The sequence below is a fragment of the Ursus americanus genome, chromosome 35 (assembly GCF_024610735.1).
Source record: "Ursus americanus isolate L20-20 chromosome 35, mUrsAme1.1.p, whole genome shotgun sequence".
NCBI lineage: Eukaryota > Metazoa > Chordata > Mammalia > Carnivora > Ursidae > Ursus > Ursus americanus.
In genome coordinates, this window is record NC_142161.1 from 5,432,448 (window position 1) to 5,449,220 (window position 16,773).

A 16,773-nucleotide genomic window follows, 5' to 3' on the forward strand; every position below is an offset into this window, starting at 1 on the left:
ATACGCTGCGCCCCGAGCGCGCTGGCGTTTCTAGACTCCGTCCCGTCCCGGCAAGCGCCTGAATGCTTGAGGATGCCTTGTGGCCGGGGAAGCTTTGGTGGACGGACGCGGACTTTAGTACCCATGGGGCTGGGTCCGCCCTCCCCCCACAAGGCCGGGCGCCGGTTCCCAGCAGGTGGCAAACGAGGGCGCGGGGCCAAGGGGTCGGGGCGCCCCCCACCAGGCCGCCGGCAGCCACCTTGCCCGCCTCCCGACGGGAGCTCGGAGTCGGCCATAGATGCGCACCCGCACCTGAGCTCCGAAGCTCTGGGGTATTTCCGCCGGGCGCTGTCCGCGCTGAAAGAGGCTCCGGAGACCGGAGAAGAACGAGGTGGGGAGCAACCGCAGGGTGGGACTAAGAGAGATTCGTTGGGAGTAAATTCCAGGACAGGCAAGGAAACTTTCCTGGGTCTCCAGGGCGTAGGGACTTAGTCTCATCTCCCATATCCTCTTCATCGCTCCCCCCCGCCCTCGGTTAACCGATGGAACATAACCTTATTCTTCTCTCAGTCTCTAAAGTATTTCTTTTCTTGTCTATCCAGAACTGATGGTGCACAATGTTATGAAGGAAGTGGAGGCTCAGGCCCTAGCCTTGGCCACAGACAGGACTGGCAGTGAGATTATGCAGGAACTGTTGGGATTCAGTCCCCCGAAACCGCTGTGTCGCGTCTGGGCTGCTTTGCGCTCCAGCTTGCGCTTTGTGGCCTGTCATCGATGCGGGGTGCATGTATTGCAAAGTGCTTTGCTGCAGCTGCCTCGATTGCTGAGGAGCCCGGCAGAGAAAGAGGAGGAAGACGTGGAGGAGGAGGAGAATGGCAAGGGTAGTCCTTTGGAGACCCTGGAGGAGCTGGTTTTGGGACTAGCCTCTGAGGTGTGTGATGACTTTGTTTTCTACTGTGGAGACACACATGGCAGCTTCGTGGTCAGAACTCTGCTGCAGGTGTTGGGAGGGACTCTTCTGGAATCTGAGAGAGCCAGACATCGTGGCTCTCAGTCACCTGGTAAGTACTACAAGAGAGGGAAGTGGACCTAGAGGAGAGGAGAGTTTAGGAAGTCCAGAGGGAGAGAGTAAGCGGAAGAGTAATTCCTCATGACTTTGAAGAATTAGCAGAAAAATGAGGACAAGGCTGAACAAACCAAAGATTAGTACGAACAGAGGCCCAGAGGTAAGGATGCATTGGTGTGTTTGGGGGACAGCTAGTAGAACGGGCCAGGGGTAAGAGGTGATTCATTTGAGCAATGGATGTCAAACTTTTTTTTAACTACAACTTAGAGAAAAAAAATTTTTTTTTAAAAAACATCACCGAACCTGCCTATGTGTATGTATACAGATAGTGGACTCAAACAGAACTTCGAGAAATAATATTCTTAATATATGCAGCCCACTTTGATATTTTCTTCTCTGGTTTATTTTATTCTGTTTCATTCCATCGAAAAAGGCCCGGTTAAGGTCACTAAAGTGATTTCGTGATGCACTCATAGGCAGTGACCTACATTTTGAAAAACTGGGAAATAAGGTTAGAGCATTTCGATGAGGCCTGATTTCTGAACACCTTGAATTCCTGACTGAGACTTTGGCCTATCTCCTGTAAACCACTGGGGAGCTGGTTGAAATTTCTTAGAAAAATTAAAACAGAAACAGTCTCAGTTCAGTCACCCAGATGAGAAGAGCTATTCGTACATGTTCCACATCTCCAAGCTGAATCCTTGATCACCCGTGCAATCACTCTCCCTCCTGGATGGTAGTTTGTGATCCTAGCACTGCCCGTGTTTCTGATCTTTCAGACTCACAAAAGGCCCCAGCTCGGGAGTGTAAGCCAACTGATTTTGAGGTCCCTGAAACTTTCCTGAATCGCCTTCAGGACCTGAGCTCTTGCTTTCTGAAGGACATTGCTGGTAAGGAGGGTGATAGAAGGAGGGTCTAGGGCCTCTTTTTCTGGAGGTGATTGTCATCACGCGAAGCCCTTACTTAGATCAGTTGTGTTCCTCTTCAAATCTGAACTGGTTTGATATTGCAAAGATTCTGTATAGAGCCTTTATGACCATAGTCCCTGGTACCTTATTGCTTGAGGTTTGAGGTCGTACAGGTTGTCTGGATTTTAGAAGAACTGCTTTGATTATTTCTGCACCCCCCCCCCCCCACACACACAGTCTTTATCACTGACAAGATCTCCAGCTTCTGCCTTCAAGTGGCCTTACAGATCTTACACCGCAAACAGCCCCAGCTTTGTGCTCATCTCTGCAGTGCTGTGATCGGCTATTTGAGTAGCCGCAACTCCTCAGCAAATGGCAGGTATGGTCGAACTGTGTGAAGTGAATGACGTGATGCGGGTATTTTAGATGGAGTAGAGTAAACGCTGCCTGATCACCTACCTCCTTGTCCCTAGCCCCCTGCTGCTATTTCTGCGGGATCAGACGAGCTCCAGACTCCTGGAGCAGGTCCTGCTTGTGTTGGAGCCCCGGAGGCTTCAGAGCCTCTTTGAGGATCACTTCCAAGGGCAGCTGCAGGCCCTGGCTGCACACCCTATTGCCAACTTCCCTTTGCAGCGTTTATTGGATGCTATTACTACCCCTGAGCTGGTGAGTTGAGAAGGGGGCTGGATCTCTTTCTGTACTTTGTTGTTTCTGCTAGTTCTTGTTCATTGGGCCTTATTTTATTGCGTGCCTGCCTCAGTGTCTCTGACAGTGTGCTGGCCGTTCCCTTGAAAGGTTATTCCTGGGGGTTTCTCAGAGCTTAGGACAAAAGTGCCTTCTTCCCAGAAAGGATTTGTGGTAGCTTCTCAGGCACCTGGCGGGAGACTGGCTTAACCCGGGTGTGCAGCTTGAGGTTACATGGTCCGTTCGGACCCTGGGTACTTCGCTACAAATCTGTATGAGTACTGGAGCTGCTGCCAGGGCTGCTTTTTGCCTTTGCTGCTTAGCATCAAGGCCTGCCTGCCTGTGACCTCATGGGTTGGGAGTTGGGGTAAAGGGTAGATTTAATTCTAGGATCTGCTTCTCTTGAGAGTGTGGCCATTTAAAGTACCCTGCTCCCCCCGAGTGAGGCAGCACGTCTAAGACTGCCCCCTTCTCCTGGACTTTATGTGGCCAAACCAAAACCCTGATATTGGCAATGCTTATCTAGCATTTTTTGTTGTTTTCAGTAGGAATATTTCCCTGAATAACGTAATCCACTGTTACGGAATGCCAAAGATTCTTCATTCTGTGTCTCTCCTCAGCTGTCCCCTGTGTTTGAGGAGCTGAGCCCTGCCCTGGAAGCTGTGCTGGCTCAAGGTCACCCAGGGGTGGTCATTGCCCTGGTGGGAGCCTGCCGCAGAGTTGGGGCCCACCAAGCCCAGGTCCTGCAGCTGTTGTTGGAGGTGATGTTACCCACCACCTGTTTATGCCCTTGTTTCAAATTCTACCGGTTAGGACTTCTCTGATCTTTGGTGGTTGTATTTCTGGACTCAAGAGGTCTCATGCCCAAGGAGTTCACAGTTACAGGGAGAAATAAAGCCAAACCCATCTCATAGCCCTGGAATGAACATTGTCTCTCAGGACTAAGAGAGCCATTTAAGGACTAAGTGTTTGTTCGACCCCTGTCATGTGTACAGAGGCTGGGGATATAGCAAGGCAGATGAGATCCTGCCCTCTTGCAGCTTACACTCTCACGTCTCCTGATGCTTGCCCCTGGCTAGAGAGTCAGGGTGAGGGATGAGGGAGTTCTCAGATTCATTAGGTTTTGTCTTCCCCTCTAGGCATTCCACTGTGCAGAGCCCTCTTCCCGGCAAGTGGCCTGTGTGCCTCTCTTTGCCACTTTGATGGCTTACGAGGTCTACTACGGCCTGCTGGAAGAGGACGGGGCAGTGCCTGCAGAGCACCAGGTGAGGTAGGAGAGGGCCCAAGCCAGTGACTAACTGGGGGCCAGGGTTTAAAAAAGCCTTCACCCTTGTGGTGAGAGTGGTGAGGTCTCTGGCTTCATCCAGGCAGAGGTGGCAGTTTGGTGGCTGCCTCCTAATTCCCTCTCCCTGTCCTTCCAGGTGGACATGGCCATGGCCAGGGCCCTGGGGGACGTGACAGTCCTGGGGTCTCTCCTGCTCCAGCATCTGTTGCATTTCTCTAGTCCTGGTACTATACTTCAAAGTCTGGGTGCCTTGACGGGACCACAACTTCTGACTCTAGCCCAGAGCCCTGCTGGCTCGCACGTGCTTGATGCCATCCTGACCAGCCCCTCCGTGACGCGCAAGCAGCGCCGCCGTGTGCTGAAGACCTTAAAGGTTCTAGTTTCTGCTCTGATGCCCCCACCAACATACCTTTAAGAGAACATGAGCTTGCCCCGAGACTGTCCTTCAGAGTCAAAGAGAGAATGTGTAGTTCCCAGATTCTCTTGGCTCCACCTGTAAACTTCAGAAACCTCACTTCACCCTTGCCCTCCCCGGTACACCTTTGTGGACTGCCCTAGGGGGACCTACCTTGCTTGTCTCACTGCAGGGACAATATGTGGCTCTGGCCTGTAGTCGCCATGGCAGCCGTGTACTAGATGCCATCTGGAGTGGCGCAGCCTTGGGGGCCCGGAAGGAAATTGCTGCTGAGCTGGGTGAGTACTGGCACCTCTCTCTGACCTTTCCAAACTTCCCTCACTTCAGATGGCTGGGTGGCTGGAGAGGGGACTTCAGTTCAGCAGAGACTTCGGTTCTAAAGGGTGATGTTGGCCCTGGGTTCTTAGCAGTCTGCTCTCCTCGCCTTGTCCTCTGTTGATTATGCAGCTCTGTGCTCCCACCCCTCCCCTGGCTTCTCCTCTTTGGAGAGTGAGGTATTAATTATCCCGAGACCAACGCAGGGCCCAGGGAAAATGGAGGGGCCTTCACTCAGGGAGAGTCCCTTTGAGCATGGTGGGTGACTGCATGATACTGAACTTGAGTGGTTCCATTTGCAGGGGAGCGGAACCAGGAGCTGATAAGAGACCCTTTTGGCCACCATGTGGCTCGAAACGTGGCCCTGACTACTTTCCTGAAGCGCCGAGAGGCTTGGGAACAGCAGCAGGGGGCAGTGGCCAAGCGGAGGCGGGCTTTGAACTCAATACTTGAAGACTAAGGCCTTTGGCTCTGAGCCTGGGTGTTGATGGGGGAGGGGTAAAGGGCATATCTGTCCTGTCCCCTTTGTAGTTTAAGTTGGAGTCAAAAGTCTTAATAATAAATATTTTTATATTTTTATTGGAAATGTTCTTGTTATTTTGGGGAGGAGGGTATAAAGAAATCGAGATCTCCAAGTCAGGGCTGAATTCAGTGCATTGGGAAGCTTAGGGACAGAAGGGGGTGCAAAGAATCTGGATGTAGCAATGATCAGGGTGGAATTGAGATGCTTTGGGATGGGCTTATGGCCTTTCAGGGTAAGTGGGAGGCCGGAAAGATGGCTAGGAAGGAAACAGTATTCTTCGGGAAAGGGTATAGGCTAGGGCTGGAAGGTCTTATGCTGATGGGGCCTGTAACAATGGGGTCAGAAGACAGTGGGGAAATGAGGTGAGTCCTCTCATCTGCGCTGTCCTCACATCTCCAAAGCCGATGCTATCACAGTCCTCACAGTGTGTCTCTTGGAACGAGTCTGGGGGCAGAAAGCAGCTCAGAGCCCCTTCTCAGTAGGGATGGAGGCGACCCTGCCGCTGTCAGTGCCACTGCTCGGCCCCTTCTACTATGTGGCGAAGGCTGGAGGCAATTCCCAGCAGCATTTGGCCCAGGCCTTGCAGCAGTGCAGAGGTCCAACGGAGGAGCTCCCTGAAGGGCAGAGACAAGATGGAGTCGGATGGGTGGGAGGAGGCCATCGAGGGGGTTTTCCACAAGGGAGAGCTAATGGGGTGGGTGAGTGCAGAAGGAATTAGGAGGGCTGCAACGGTAGAGGGATGGGGAAACAGGACCTGTTTGTCTCTGACCTGAGTACTTTCTTTGGGCCGAGTCCTTGAAAGTCACAACTCATGGAGTAGAGCCCGTAGAACGTGGCTTTGATATTGAGGCTGCCAAAGAGGTCTCGAGGGTTTTGCTTGTATATGTCGAAGGTGATGCGGGCGATGTCCTTGCTGTGCTTGGGCTTCTCCCGGCCCAGGCCATACGACAGCATCCCACTCTGTAGGGCACCTCCATCAGTGCAATGCACCCTCACACGCTGGCACCCACCGCTATTCCCCGTCAGCACTGGGTCCGACCCACCCTTGCCTGGACTGTTTGTCCCCCATAAGGTGTCCTTGGCAACTCCTCGCCTCTCCCAGTGCCTCTGCCCCCAAGATCATGTTTGGCTAGAGAAGCTCGAGAGAGAAAGGAGTGGAGGTCAACAACAGCCCCACTGTGGGCCTCTCACCCTGCTGGGGCTCCAGCTCTGCCCGTACTCCAGCACCATCAGGCATGTGTCGTCCTCCAAAAGCTGGAAGAAGTCCTCACTCTCCACAGCAGTCCCGTCCTCCTCCAGCACCAGGGTTAGCATCCCACTCAGCAGCAGGGCCTCCAGCGCCTGCCCAGCCACAGGAAGCAGGAGGGAAGGGGCAGAGCTTAGCCATGCCCCTCGCTCTCCAGCTACCCTGCGTCTATTGGTTGGCCCTAGATGCTGGCTGATACCCCAACTCTGCTTCCTGGAGAACTGCCATCCCTTCAAATGGCTCCAGCGCTCGGAGTTCTTCAGTTGCTGGGGGACCCTCACTAAGGGCTGACTTCTTTTCCTATTTGCTCCTATGTCATTGTCCCTGTCACTATCTTCACCCCCTGTTCCCCTTCAAGCCCTTCCTACTGGCTTGGAATTGAAAAGCTAGCTTGCTTCTGTTGAGGTCCATCCTTGGGTCTTATCTCCAGTGTCCTACCTCACTGTCCCCCACCCTCGGAGAGTCCTCCAGAACTGTTTTCAGTAATAATGACCCTTAACCTTTTTTGCATCTTCATTGGTGTCAGGTATCTATGGAGCACTTTACATACATTGTCCTCTTTGACTCCTTTCGACAACCCTAGGAGGAAGGTGTATCATTATTCCCTTTTTGTAGATGAAGAAACTGAAGTTTTGAGATTGAACAACTTCCTACAGTTTGACACTAGCAAACCAGCAAATCCTGATAGAATCAGGACTTGAACTTGATTTGTCATACAAATCGCCATTCCAGACAGACTTCTGAACGCCATTCCTCCAACTCTCCGTATTTACTCCTTCCTCTACCTTCTGGAAAAGAAATGAATTGACCCAAATACAGCAGCATTGGTCATTGGGCTGACTGTACCCCCCCTGCCCCTTTTAGCCCTCAGACGGGGGGGGCAGCCATTTAACTAACCTCAGCCTTTCTGTCCACTCCAAGTTCTCACTCTTCTCTAGGCCCCTGGCTGCCCCTGCAACAGAAACCTAGGAATTTGACTTGCTTACCTTGTCTAGCAGTTCCTGGCGGGTGGCAGCTGTCACACCTTTCCGGGTGGTCCGCTTGTGATCACAGACTCGGAAAGGTCGCTGGGGTGGTGGAGCTGAAGTCCAGACTTTCCGGCCAAACTCAGAGCTCATATTGGATACTGACCTGGCAGTTGGGAAGAAAGGTCAAGAACTGAGGAGTTTGGTGACTGCAGTGGGGATGATTGGGGGTGTGGGGGGGTGCCTGGAGAGTTAGGGAGGGATCTAGGTTTGGAGATCAGAGTAGCCTAGGGAGAGAGGGAGAGACCATGGAGTGGGGGTGGGAAGTGGTGGTTCCATAGCTGAACAAGCCCACTGTGGCAAGTGGGGGTGGGGAAGGGAAGGGGTACGTGAGTCTCTAAGTCTCCTAGGGGCTGAATGAAATTATGTTGCCATGCACTACCCTCAGAGTTGGAGGGTAGAGAGGGGGGTTAGAAATCACCTGAGCAAGCCGCTGGGGTTCAGGGCTGAGAGGTACTCCATGGTGGCGGGAAGGAGCAGGAGAGTTGCCTCTGCAAGTGAGTTCTAGGCTGGGTGGTTCTCTGCTGTGCTGGGGTTGAAGTGGTAGTGTTTTCTATTACAGAGCTGGGATCTGAGCCCCAGTGAAGTGGGGGATGAGTCACCCCGGACTCTGGCCCCCCCTGCCAGGTCAGTAAGCAGGGCAAAGTCCAAGGGGAGGGAAAGTGGAGGGGCCTAGTCAGGATCGTGGAGGAGGGATTAAGGCCCAGTTGCCTGCAAAAGTCACGGAAGCTTGTGTGTGTGTGTGTGTGTGTGTGTGTGTGTGTGTGTGTGCGCGCGCACGCGTCTGCTATCTGGTGTCAGTGTGTGTCAAGCATAAATGGGAACGATGTAAGAGGATGGGATGTGATCTCTGGTCTTTTTCTTTCTCTGGAGAGAATTTCTAGCTGCGTTGTACGTGATTTGCGCTGTACTTGCTGCCACCTAGTGTGAAAGCCACAAACTGCAGCTTTAGGGAAAGGGAGGCCTGGGCAGCCGGTGGGATCGCGGGCAGGGCTTGGACACGATGAAGGGTGAGGCAGTGTGCCAGGGGCTGTGAGGGGAGGATGGATCCTGCTCCACAGATCCAGGATCACCAGGATCCTGTCTGGGACCGGGGCCTTCCTGCTTCCCTGCTTCTTCCTCCCTGATCTGGGGGAGGGGCTGCTTCGTTCTCCTGAGCGGCTTGCTTTAGCCACACTGGATTAGTCACTTTCTCTCTTGTCTTTCTCTTTTGGCCACTTCATGGGCGTGAAGGGGATGTGAACAGGGGGTGTCCTTTGAGCACACTGGGACTTGGTGTCCTGAGTCCCATCTCCGATTTCCGTGACCGTGGTGGTGGGCATTTGTATGGAAGCTCGGACTCTCACTAAGGCCGAACCCGTCACATGAGTGTAAATCCCTGCTTTCCTGCCTCAGTGTCCGAAGCTGTGGCAGCCCACTCAGCCCCCTGACAAGCACAGGCTGCAAATGTGTATAATGCCTCTGGGACAGCCCTCAAACCGTGGGGAATACAAGCGGGGCACCAATGCCCCAGTCTTCTGTCTTTCTGGAGGTGTTCTGTGTAACTCTGAGAGCTTCCTGATCCCTACTGAAGACACTCAACAACATACTCTTCCTGGCTCTCTTTTCCCTTCTGGCCTGCTCCCTCACTCCTGCTTCCTGAGCTGACCTTCGAGATGTGGGATAACCTGTACACAGGCCCTTAATTCAGGCTGTGCTTTGGAAGTAACCCAAACTGAGACAATATTGGTGTCCTGGCTCCTTGGGAGCCCCCAGTTTCAGCTGTTGACTGGGCAGGGGTCTTTCCCCTTACCTCAACGTGATCAGTGTACCAGGTCCCCCTCAAATTTCTTCATTTCCAGGCTTTGCCTGACCTCTTCACCCAGAGAAGCCTTCTTGCCGGTATATCTCTACCAATGCACCGTTTCTTTTCTTCTTATCTTGTATCCTGGTGCGGCCCGGTAGGAGGATCTCTTTGAGGTTGTGTGGTATGATGCCTCAAGGAGGTTATAAGCCCCTTGTATCTCCCTGCATTCTCCAGAACTCAGCGCCGTGACTGGAGGCTGTCACTGACAGCCCAGTGAGAGCGCCCGGGGAGGGGGGAATGACTGGGGCAGGGCCTAAGGTACGAGATGAGAGGAGTAGGTAGGAAGCTGAGGAAAAAGGGGGCTCAGCAGCATCAGAAGTCTGGAAATGGGCCAAGATAGAGCAGCTGGGGGAACGAGTAGTTTGGGTCACCTTCTCTGCTGAGTGCAGGCCAGCAAAGCCTGAGAGCATATAACAGGCAGGTGGCAGGGTTGGGACAACTGGGGCCAGAACTGGGGGAGGGATGAGTGCAGATGCAGGACCCAGAGTCAGGACTCAGCGGTGTCCCCACTCACCTACATGATCTGGGAACCTTATCTGTACCCTGCAGCTTATCCTGTTTCCTAGGGAGGCAGACTCTCACACGCCTGGACGTGTTAGTGATGGGAAAGAGTAGAGTGCCGGAGGGGCCCCAGCGAGAGGCCCGAGAAGAGCTCCACCTTGTCCCTCCCCATTCTCTTCTCACACTGCAAACCTGACAGGCATTGGGCCAGAGTAGGCACCTCACCCGCCGCTGCTGAGCCTTTCTGCTTCCCAGGCTCCTGGTGGGCCCTCGATCCTACTAGCTCCCCGCTGGGTAAGTAGATCTGCTCACGTACCTTGACTTCCCACCACTCACCAGTTGCGCTGAGTTGAAGGAATGGGGCTGGACAAAGGAGGGGCCCAACTAAAGGGGTGGAGGTGGAGGAAGTGAGAACCAGGGAGTCAGGACTGGGGAGGTCAGCTGACTGACAGCAGGGGATCTGGGTTCCAAGAAGTAGTGTTTGAGTTGGGGCTAGTGTCCGCCAGGAGGTAAAGTCAAGGCTCAGAGCCAGGAGGACAGGGAAGTGGAGGAGACACAGTCCCTTCTCACCTGGCAGAAGGGGCTTTACCCTACCGGCTAAATGCCTTCTATGGCCCTTTCCGTCCCCTCACTGCCCCCGTAGGTGCAGAAGAATGTTGGCCTGCTACCGGCCCCCGGGGAACGAGACGCTGCTGAGCTGGAAGGCCTCGCGGGTCACGGGCACGGCCTTCCTGCTGCTGGCCGCGCTGCTGGGGCTGCCGGGCAACGGCTTCGTCGTGTGGAGCTTGGTGGGCTGGCGGCCCGCTCGGGGGCGACCGCTGGCGGCCACGCTCGTGCTGCACCTGGCGCTGGCCGACGGCGCGGTGTTGCTGCTCACGCCTCTCTTCGTGGCCTTCCTGGCGGGGCAGGCGTGGCCGCTGGGCCAGGCGGGCTGCAAGGCCGTGTACTACGTGTGCGCGCTCAGCATGTACGCCAGCGTCCTGCTCACCAGCCTGCTCAGCCTGCAGCGCTGCCTGGCCGTCACCCGGCCGTTCCTGGCGCCCCGGCTGCGCAGTCCGGCGCTGGCCCGCCGCCTGCTGCTGGCCGTCTGGCTGGCCGCGCTGCTGCTCGCCGCCCCGGCCGCCGTCTACCGCCACCTGTGGGGAGACCGTGTGTGCCAGCTGTGCCACCCGTCGCCGGCCCACGCCGCCGCCCACCTGAGCCTGGAGACGCTGACGGCCTTCGTGCTTCCCTTCGGGCTGGTGCTCGGCTGCTACGGCCTGACGCTGGCGCGGCTGCGGGGCGGCCGCTGGGGCGGCGGGCGGCGCAGGCCGCGGGTGGGCCGGCTGGTGAGCGCCATCGTGCTGGCCTTCGGCTTGCTCTGGGCCCCCTACCACGCGGTCAACATGCTGCAGGTGGCTGCCGCGCTGGCCCCGCCCGGAGGGGCCCTGGCGAGGCTGGGCGGGGCGGGCCAGGCGGCGCGAGCTGGGACCACCGCTTTGGCCTTCTTCAGCTCCAGCGTCAACCCGGTGCTCTACGTCTTCACCGCCGGGGATCTGCTGCCCCGGGCAGGCCCCCGCTTCCTCACGCGGCTCTTTGAGGGCTCGGGAGACGCCCGAGGGGGCGGCCGCTCTAGGGAGGGGACCATGGAGCTCCGAGCTACCCCTCGACTAAAAGTGGTGGGGCAGGGCCGGGGTGATGGAGACCCCGGTGGCGGCGGGGTGGAGAAGGACAGTCAGGGATGGGACCCTTGACACCAAACCCTACAACCGGGCCTGCCTCTTCCCTGTCCCCTTCCATCGTTCCTCCCCCAGAACTCAGGGAGCCACGCTGAAGCATTTGGGGGCCCTTCTCTGGCCACAGTTTGGACCTACATGGGCAGAATTATTATACACCTGGGGCAGGCCCAGGTCCCGCCGAACGGAGGGACTGCAAGCAGTGATGGTATTGTGCGCTTGCAAGTTGGCATGTGCCCATGTGCCAGAGCTGTTGACTTGTTGTCAACAGCTACTGTGAAATGCACTGGGGGCGGGCATTGCATGATGGCATAAGCACGCCCCCACTGGTGGTTCATCACGCCTGAGTTGTACCGAAGCCACTGGTTCTTTGTTGGGTCAGCCCAGGGCTGGGCACTGCCAGCCTTCCGTGGCATCTTGACTTGTCCTCCCCAGCCCAGGTGGCCTGGTTCCCCCAGGCCAACCTATTGAACCACTCTGGAAATAAAGGGAGAAAGAGGAAGGAAAGGTACGGGTGCTTGAATGAGGGATGGGGATGGGATCCATTTTCTGGGGTCTGAAAGAGCTGGGTGGAGAAAAACCTGGCTCCGGAAGGGGAAAGACGATCTGGCGGCTTTATAAGGAAAGTTTTCCTGTCTCGTGGTTGGTAGGGTGGGGGCGGAGCCCTGGGCGGCAGATTTGTCTTCTTCTCTGAATCCAGCTCTTCCCCCAGAGGTCACCTGACTCAAAAAGGAGACCAGGAGCAGGCACATGTTTAAACGGGGGATATTTGGGGCTTGGGGCTGAGTGGGTATGGGGAATAGTGTGGATGGCTGGAGGACAGGAAGAATTTTTCAGGGAGGCGCCCCCTCTCCTTTGTCTCCCTTCTCACGCTGCCAAATCTTGACTCCTCCCAAGACAGCTAGCTGTTGCTGGGCACCCTCCTGTACTCCTTGGCCCCCATCTTTTGGAATCTCTCCATCTCTAGGTCCCAAAACTGTTCTGGATCCTGATGCTTTTGAGTTTGGGGATTTAGGATAGGATTCTCTTTTAGAGGGTGTCCACATGCACACACATGTGGTCACTAGAGTGACTGACTCGTCCTGGTTTGCCCAAGACTTTCTTAGTTTTAGTGCTGAAAGTCTCTTATCCCAGTCCTCTCAGTCCCTGGCAAACTTCGGTGGCCGGTTACCTGAGTGCTCCCTTGGGCCATCACCCCAGGTTCTGCTTTAGTGACTGTTAACACCACCCAGGCAGAGGCCAAGAAATAGTAAAGGAAATTCAGTTCTCAGGGTTACGCCAGGGCCACCCGAACTGGGACGGGGTGGAGCTCTGGATTTGAGGGGCAGGAAGTCTGCCTAGAGTATCTAGTCTGGGGTGAGGATGAAAGGCTGTTGAGAGACATAGAGGCGGGGAGTAGTTTGGGAGAGGAGGCAAAGACAACCCAGCCTCTGTCAGAAGGAGCCTCTGGTTGACCCTGGAGCTCTGAGCCAGAACTTTCATCCCCAGACACCGGCAGCAGGGGCTTCTTCCTGTTCTCATGTGCCGGGGCAGAGGCTCCCTAACTTCCTCTCTTCCATAGTCCCCGTCTCACAACTTCTGTGGTCAGAAAGCCCTTCCTCAACTCTGCCTTTGTGCTGCGGTTTTAGCCCATCTCTTTGCATCACATCCTCTGCCTCGCAGCTACTGGTCAGCTCTGCGCTGGCCTTTTGCAAAGCAGAGAACGTGGGCACGCTGCGAAGGGTAAGGGATGTCAGGGACCACCATCACATGTCGCATCTCTCCTGACGAGTGACAGGGTTGGCAGGGAAGCGGGAAGGCTCACGGTCAGACCGAAGGAAAGACGTTTCCGATCTTAGCCCCTGCAGGAGAGGTCAAAGGGGGAGACTGCCCTCCTGCCAGGAAGGGAGAAGAGTGACCGTTTTGGAGGCTGTTCTTCTTTGCACATTCCTGGTTTCCCCTCCTGGCAGGGCAGGTGTGAGGCATCCCTGCCCCCAACTCCTCTCCCTATGCTCAGCCTCTACTTTTTCTGTGTGTCTAAGGTGGGACTGGACAGCCAACTACAGGCAGGTAGGAAAGAGGTGCTGCTGACCTCTGCCCAGCGCCCAGATCTTCAATCCAAATTCCTGTGGCAGGGAAGCCACACGGGCAAGCGCAAGGCAAGTGGCTGGGGGAAAGGTGGAGAAACTGGCATTCTGTGCGATACTAAGGAGATCGTTTGGAGTTTGGCTTCTGCCAAAGGGAAGGGAGAGCTGACTGATCTAGAACTGAAGCAACCCTTTTAAATGAAGGAATAGATGGGGGTGCTGGGAGAGGGCCCTCCCCCTCCAGCTCCACTCGTGGCTTGAACCCAAGCCAAAGACAGGGCGCTGTCCTCTTTAAGTCCTGATGCTACCTAAACCTAGCCACAGGGCTAACCTACACTTCCTATTAATCTAAAAATCTACATTATTCACACAACATATAAAGATACCCAACATTCTGGCAATTTGAGCCCATTTCCCTTCTCTGGCTTCCCTCCCTCCTTCTCCTGCATGGCAGCTTATTACTCTGTCCAATTCTCCAGTCGAGACCTGCATCTGAGGCCACACCCCAGCCAACTCACTCCCCTCACCCCTCTTTCCTCTCACTGCACCTGCCTGGGCTCTTTTCATCTGGTCCCGCCCCTGAGGAGTCTTCCTCTGTGCTAGGCTTTTGTGCTAGGAACACAAAGACTATTCTCCCTCCCCCTCAGTGAAGGGAGGGCTAGGAGTTTCAGCCCCACCCTCAGGAAGATGTGTCTTCCCCCTCCTCTGCTTCTTGGTACTTCCTCTCTGGCGTACTTAGCTGATAGCACCCAGACCTGGGGCTGGGACCCTGGAACTGGGGCAGATCTGGGAATAGGCTACGCCACTCCACCCTGACCGTGGGATTGGCACCTGCTTCCAACTGGTATCCGGCAAAGCCTGGAAGTAAGTATCCTGGGAGTAGGGGAGGTAGTGGGTAGTGGTGGGGCAGGATACAACCGTGAGAGAAGGTGCAAAGGAACTTCCAAAGAAAGCCTGACCAGTGGTAAAAGGCCTGGGGAGGACTTGTTCTTGTCTCCCATTCACAAACTCCTCCCCATCCCTGTTATTCCTGGTGGACCCTGGGCAGCTCTGGAGAGAGTCACTAGGTGACTGGAGGGAGTCAGTGGGACTGAAGGGGCTAAGGGCCTGGCCTAGGCTTTTGAGGGGTGCAGCTTTGGTAGGGAAGGTCCCCCTGCCCCGTTTAGTTCTGGGTCTCAGAAGGGAAGGAGGCAGAAAGGGTATGGAAATACTGCTGCTGCTGTTGCTCTGTATTTTGCAACTGGGTCATGGGCAGGAAGGAGCCCCACGGTCCACTTAGAAAACCAGTCTTCGTGCTCTGCCAGATGCCCCGAAGATGGTCCGCTGATGACGTGACGAAGGCAGTATATTGCAGAGGCATGTCTGCTGCTGCTGCTGATGCTGGAGACGGCCTAGAGTGCTCAGGCTAGGTGTGGCCAGGGTGGCACGAAACCTGGGTCCCCGGCCCTCACGCTTGTGTTCGCCCTCGCCCTCCAGGTCCTTGCCGTGGCCACGGACACTCCGTCTTGCACAGCACCCCCTCACTAGGTGTCATGTTCATCATTCCGTTGACTATTGTCATACTGTCAGTGGCGCTGGCCGTGGGGCTTCCTGGCAACGGCTTTGTGGTGTGGAGTATCCTGGTAAAGATGCGGAAGCGCTCTGTCACTGCCTTGCTGGTGCTGAACCTGGCCCTGGCGGACTTGTTCGTATTGCTTACCGCCCCCTTTTTCCTCCACTCTGTGGCGCGAGGCACCTGGGTGTTCGGACTGGCGGGCTGCCGCCTGTCGCACTATACCTGTGGAGTCAGCATGTACGCCAGCGTCCTGCTGATCACCGCCATGAGTCTGGACCGCTCGCTGGCGGTGGCCCTCCCCTTTGTGTCCCAGAAGGTTCGTACCAAGGCCGTTGCCTGGTGGGTGCTAGCAAGCATCTGGGTGATGTCCCTTCTGCTGGCCATTCCCGTCATCTTGTACCGCACCGTGACCTTGACACCGAACAACCAGACCCTGCAGTGCTTCCCGAAGTACTCCAGCGAACGCGTCAAGGCGTTCCATCTGCTCTTCGAGGCCGTCACCGGCTTCCTGCTGCCCTTCCTGGTGGTGGTCGCCAGCTATTCGGACATCAGGCGCAGGCTGCAGGCCCGGCGCTTCCGCCGCAGCCGCCGCACCGGCCGCCTGGTGGCGCTCATCATCCTGGCCTTCGCCGCCTTCTGGCTGCCCTACCACGTGGTGAACCTGGCCGAGGCGGGCCGGGTGCTGGCCGGCAGGGCGTCGCTGGCGGGAGACCCGCTGCTCCTGGCGCGCCACGTGTTCATCGCGCTGGCCTTCCTGAGCAGCAGCGTGAACCCCGTGCTGTACGCGTGCGCCGGCGGCGGCCTGCTGCGCTCGGCCGGCGTGGGCTTCGTCGCCAAGCTGCTGGAGGGCACCGGCTCCGAGGCGTCCAGCGCCCGCCGCGGGGGCACCCTGGGCCGGACGGCGAGGGGCGCCCCAGCCCCTTCCGAGCCCGGCCCCTCCGAGAGCCTCGCTGACTCCATCGACGCTCTGCAGCAAAGCGAACTGAACTAGGCCTGGGGGTTGCCGGTGGTGCTGCTGCTGCTGGTGGAAGGACGCTGGCTGTCCTTGCGGCGGAATGCTCCCCACGTTGGCCTGACCCAGTTTACCCTGAGGAGGAGGAGGAGGAGGAGGAGGAGGAGGAGGAGGAGGAGGAGGAGGAGGAAGACGCGAGTGCGGTGGAGCGGAAGAGCAGGGAGGGGCGGGGCAGGTAAGGGCAGAGTGAAAGCCTGGAGCAGCTTTGCGATTAAACCTGGTCTCACGTTGGGTCAACCCTGTGTGTGGGGCGCGTGTATTAGGGACAAGAGGGGTGCTCCTGGGCGCCCTTAGGGGGGTCCTTCTCAACAGTTGAGAGGCACATCCTTTAGTTTAGCTTTGGAAGGGACACAAAGATACAGAAACCAGAGCCCCCTCTCCTCTCCCATTCTGAGGCAGGTGCTCTGCGGGTCATACTTAGAACAACACAGGGCTACAGACCCCTGAAGGAGCTGACCGAGGAAGACCACCCATGTGGGCTTATCAACTCCAGACTCCCTGAATCAGCAGATGTTCTGAGTACACTTAGCACTGCTGTGGGACCTCTACCCTGAAGTCTGTGATGGGTATCACTGTTACCATGACTCCAACTTCCTGCTACTCATCTTTGTCCTTTCAGTGGGCAATGTTCT

The 16,773-nt window shown here is 56.2% G+C and overlaps 4 protein-coding genes across 4 annotated transcripts; 3 read left to right on the forward strand and 1 right to left on the reverse strand.

The window, feature by feature from the left end:
* The first annotated feature begins 2 nt into the window (after positions 1-2).
* On the forward strand, positions 3-5,238 carry NOP9 (NOP9 nucleolar protein). Its single transcript, XM_045802654.2, has 10 exons — positions 3-370; positions 582-1,040; positions 1,825-1,935; positions 2,191-2,332; positions 2,427-2,619; positions 3,258-3,398; positions 3,777-3,902; positions 4,059-4,295; positions 4,510-4,615; positions 4,955-5,238. The coding sequence occupies exons 1-10, from the start codon at positions 73-75 to the stop codon at positions 5,110-5,112; spliced, it is 1,971 nt and encodes a 656-aa protein (XP_045658610.1). The 5' UTR covers positions 3-72; the 3' UTR covers positions 5,113-5,238.
* Positions 5,216-8,014, reverse strand: CIDEB (cell death inducing DFFA like effector b). The gene is made up of 5 exons (XM_045802658.2): positions 7,868-8,014; positions 7,408-7,552; positions 6,367-6,516; positions 5,945-6,135; positions 5,216-5,789 (listed from the first exon to the last, which is right to left on the reverse strand). The coding sequence occupies exons 1-5, from the start codon at positions 7,906-7,908 to the stop codon at positions 5,681-5,683; spliced, it is 636 nt and encodes a 211-aa protein (XP_045658614.2). The 5' UTR covers positions 7,909-8,014; the 3' UTR covers positions 5,216-5,680.
* Positions 8,010-12,265, forward strand: LTB4R2 (leukotriene B4 receptor 2). Its single transcript, XM_045802655.2, has 3 exons — positions 8,010-8,073; positions 9,993-10,087; positions 10,437-12,265. The coding sequence occupies exon 3, from the start codon at positions 10,447-10,449 to the stop codon at positions 11,524-11,526; it is 1,080 nt and encodes a 359-aa protein (XP_045658611.2). The 5' UTR covers positions 8,010-8,073; positions 9,993-10,087; positions 10,437-10,446; the 3' UTR covers positions 11,527-12,265.
* A 42-nt stretch (positions 12,266-12,307) lies between these two features.
* On the forward strand, positions 12,308-16,230 carry LTB4R (leukotriene B4 receptor). Its single transcript, XM_045802656.2, has 2 exons — positions 12,308-14,438; positions 15,051-16,230. Exon 2 carries the CDS (start codon positions 15,107-15,109, stop codon positions 16,118-16,120), a length of 1,014 nt encoding a protein of 337 aa, XP_045658612.2. The 5' UTR covers positions 12,308-14,438; positions 15,051-15,106; the 3' UTR covers positions 16,121-16,230.
* The last annotated feature ends 543 nt before the right edge of the window (positions 16,231-16,773 follow it).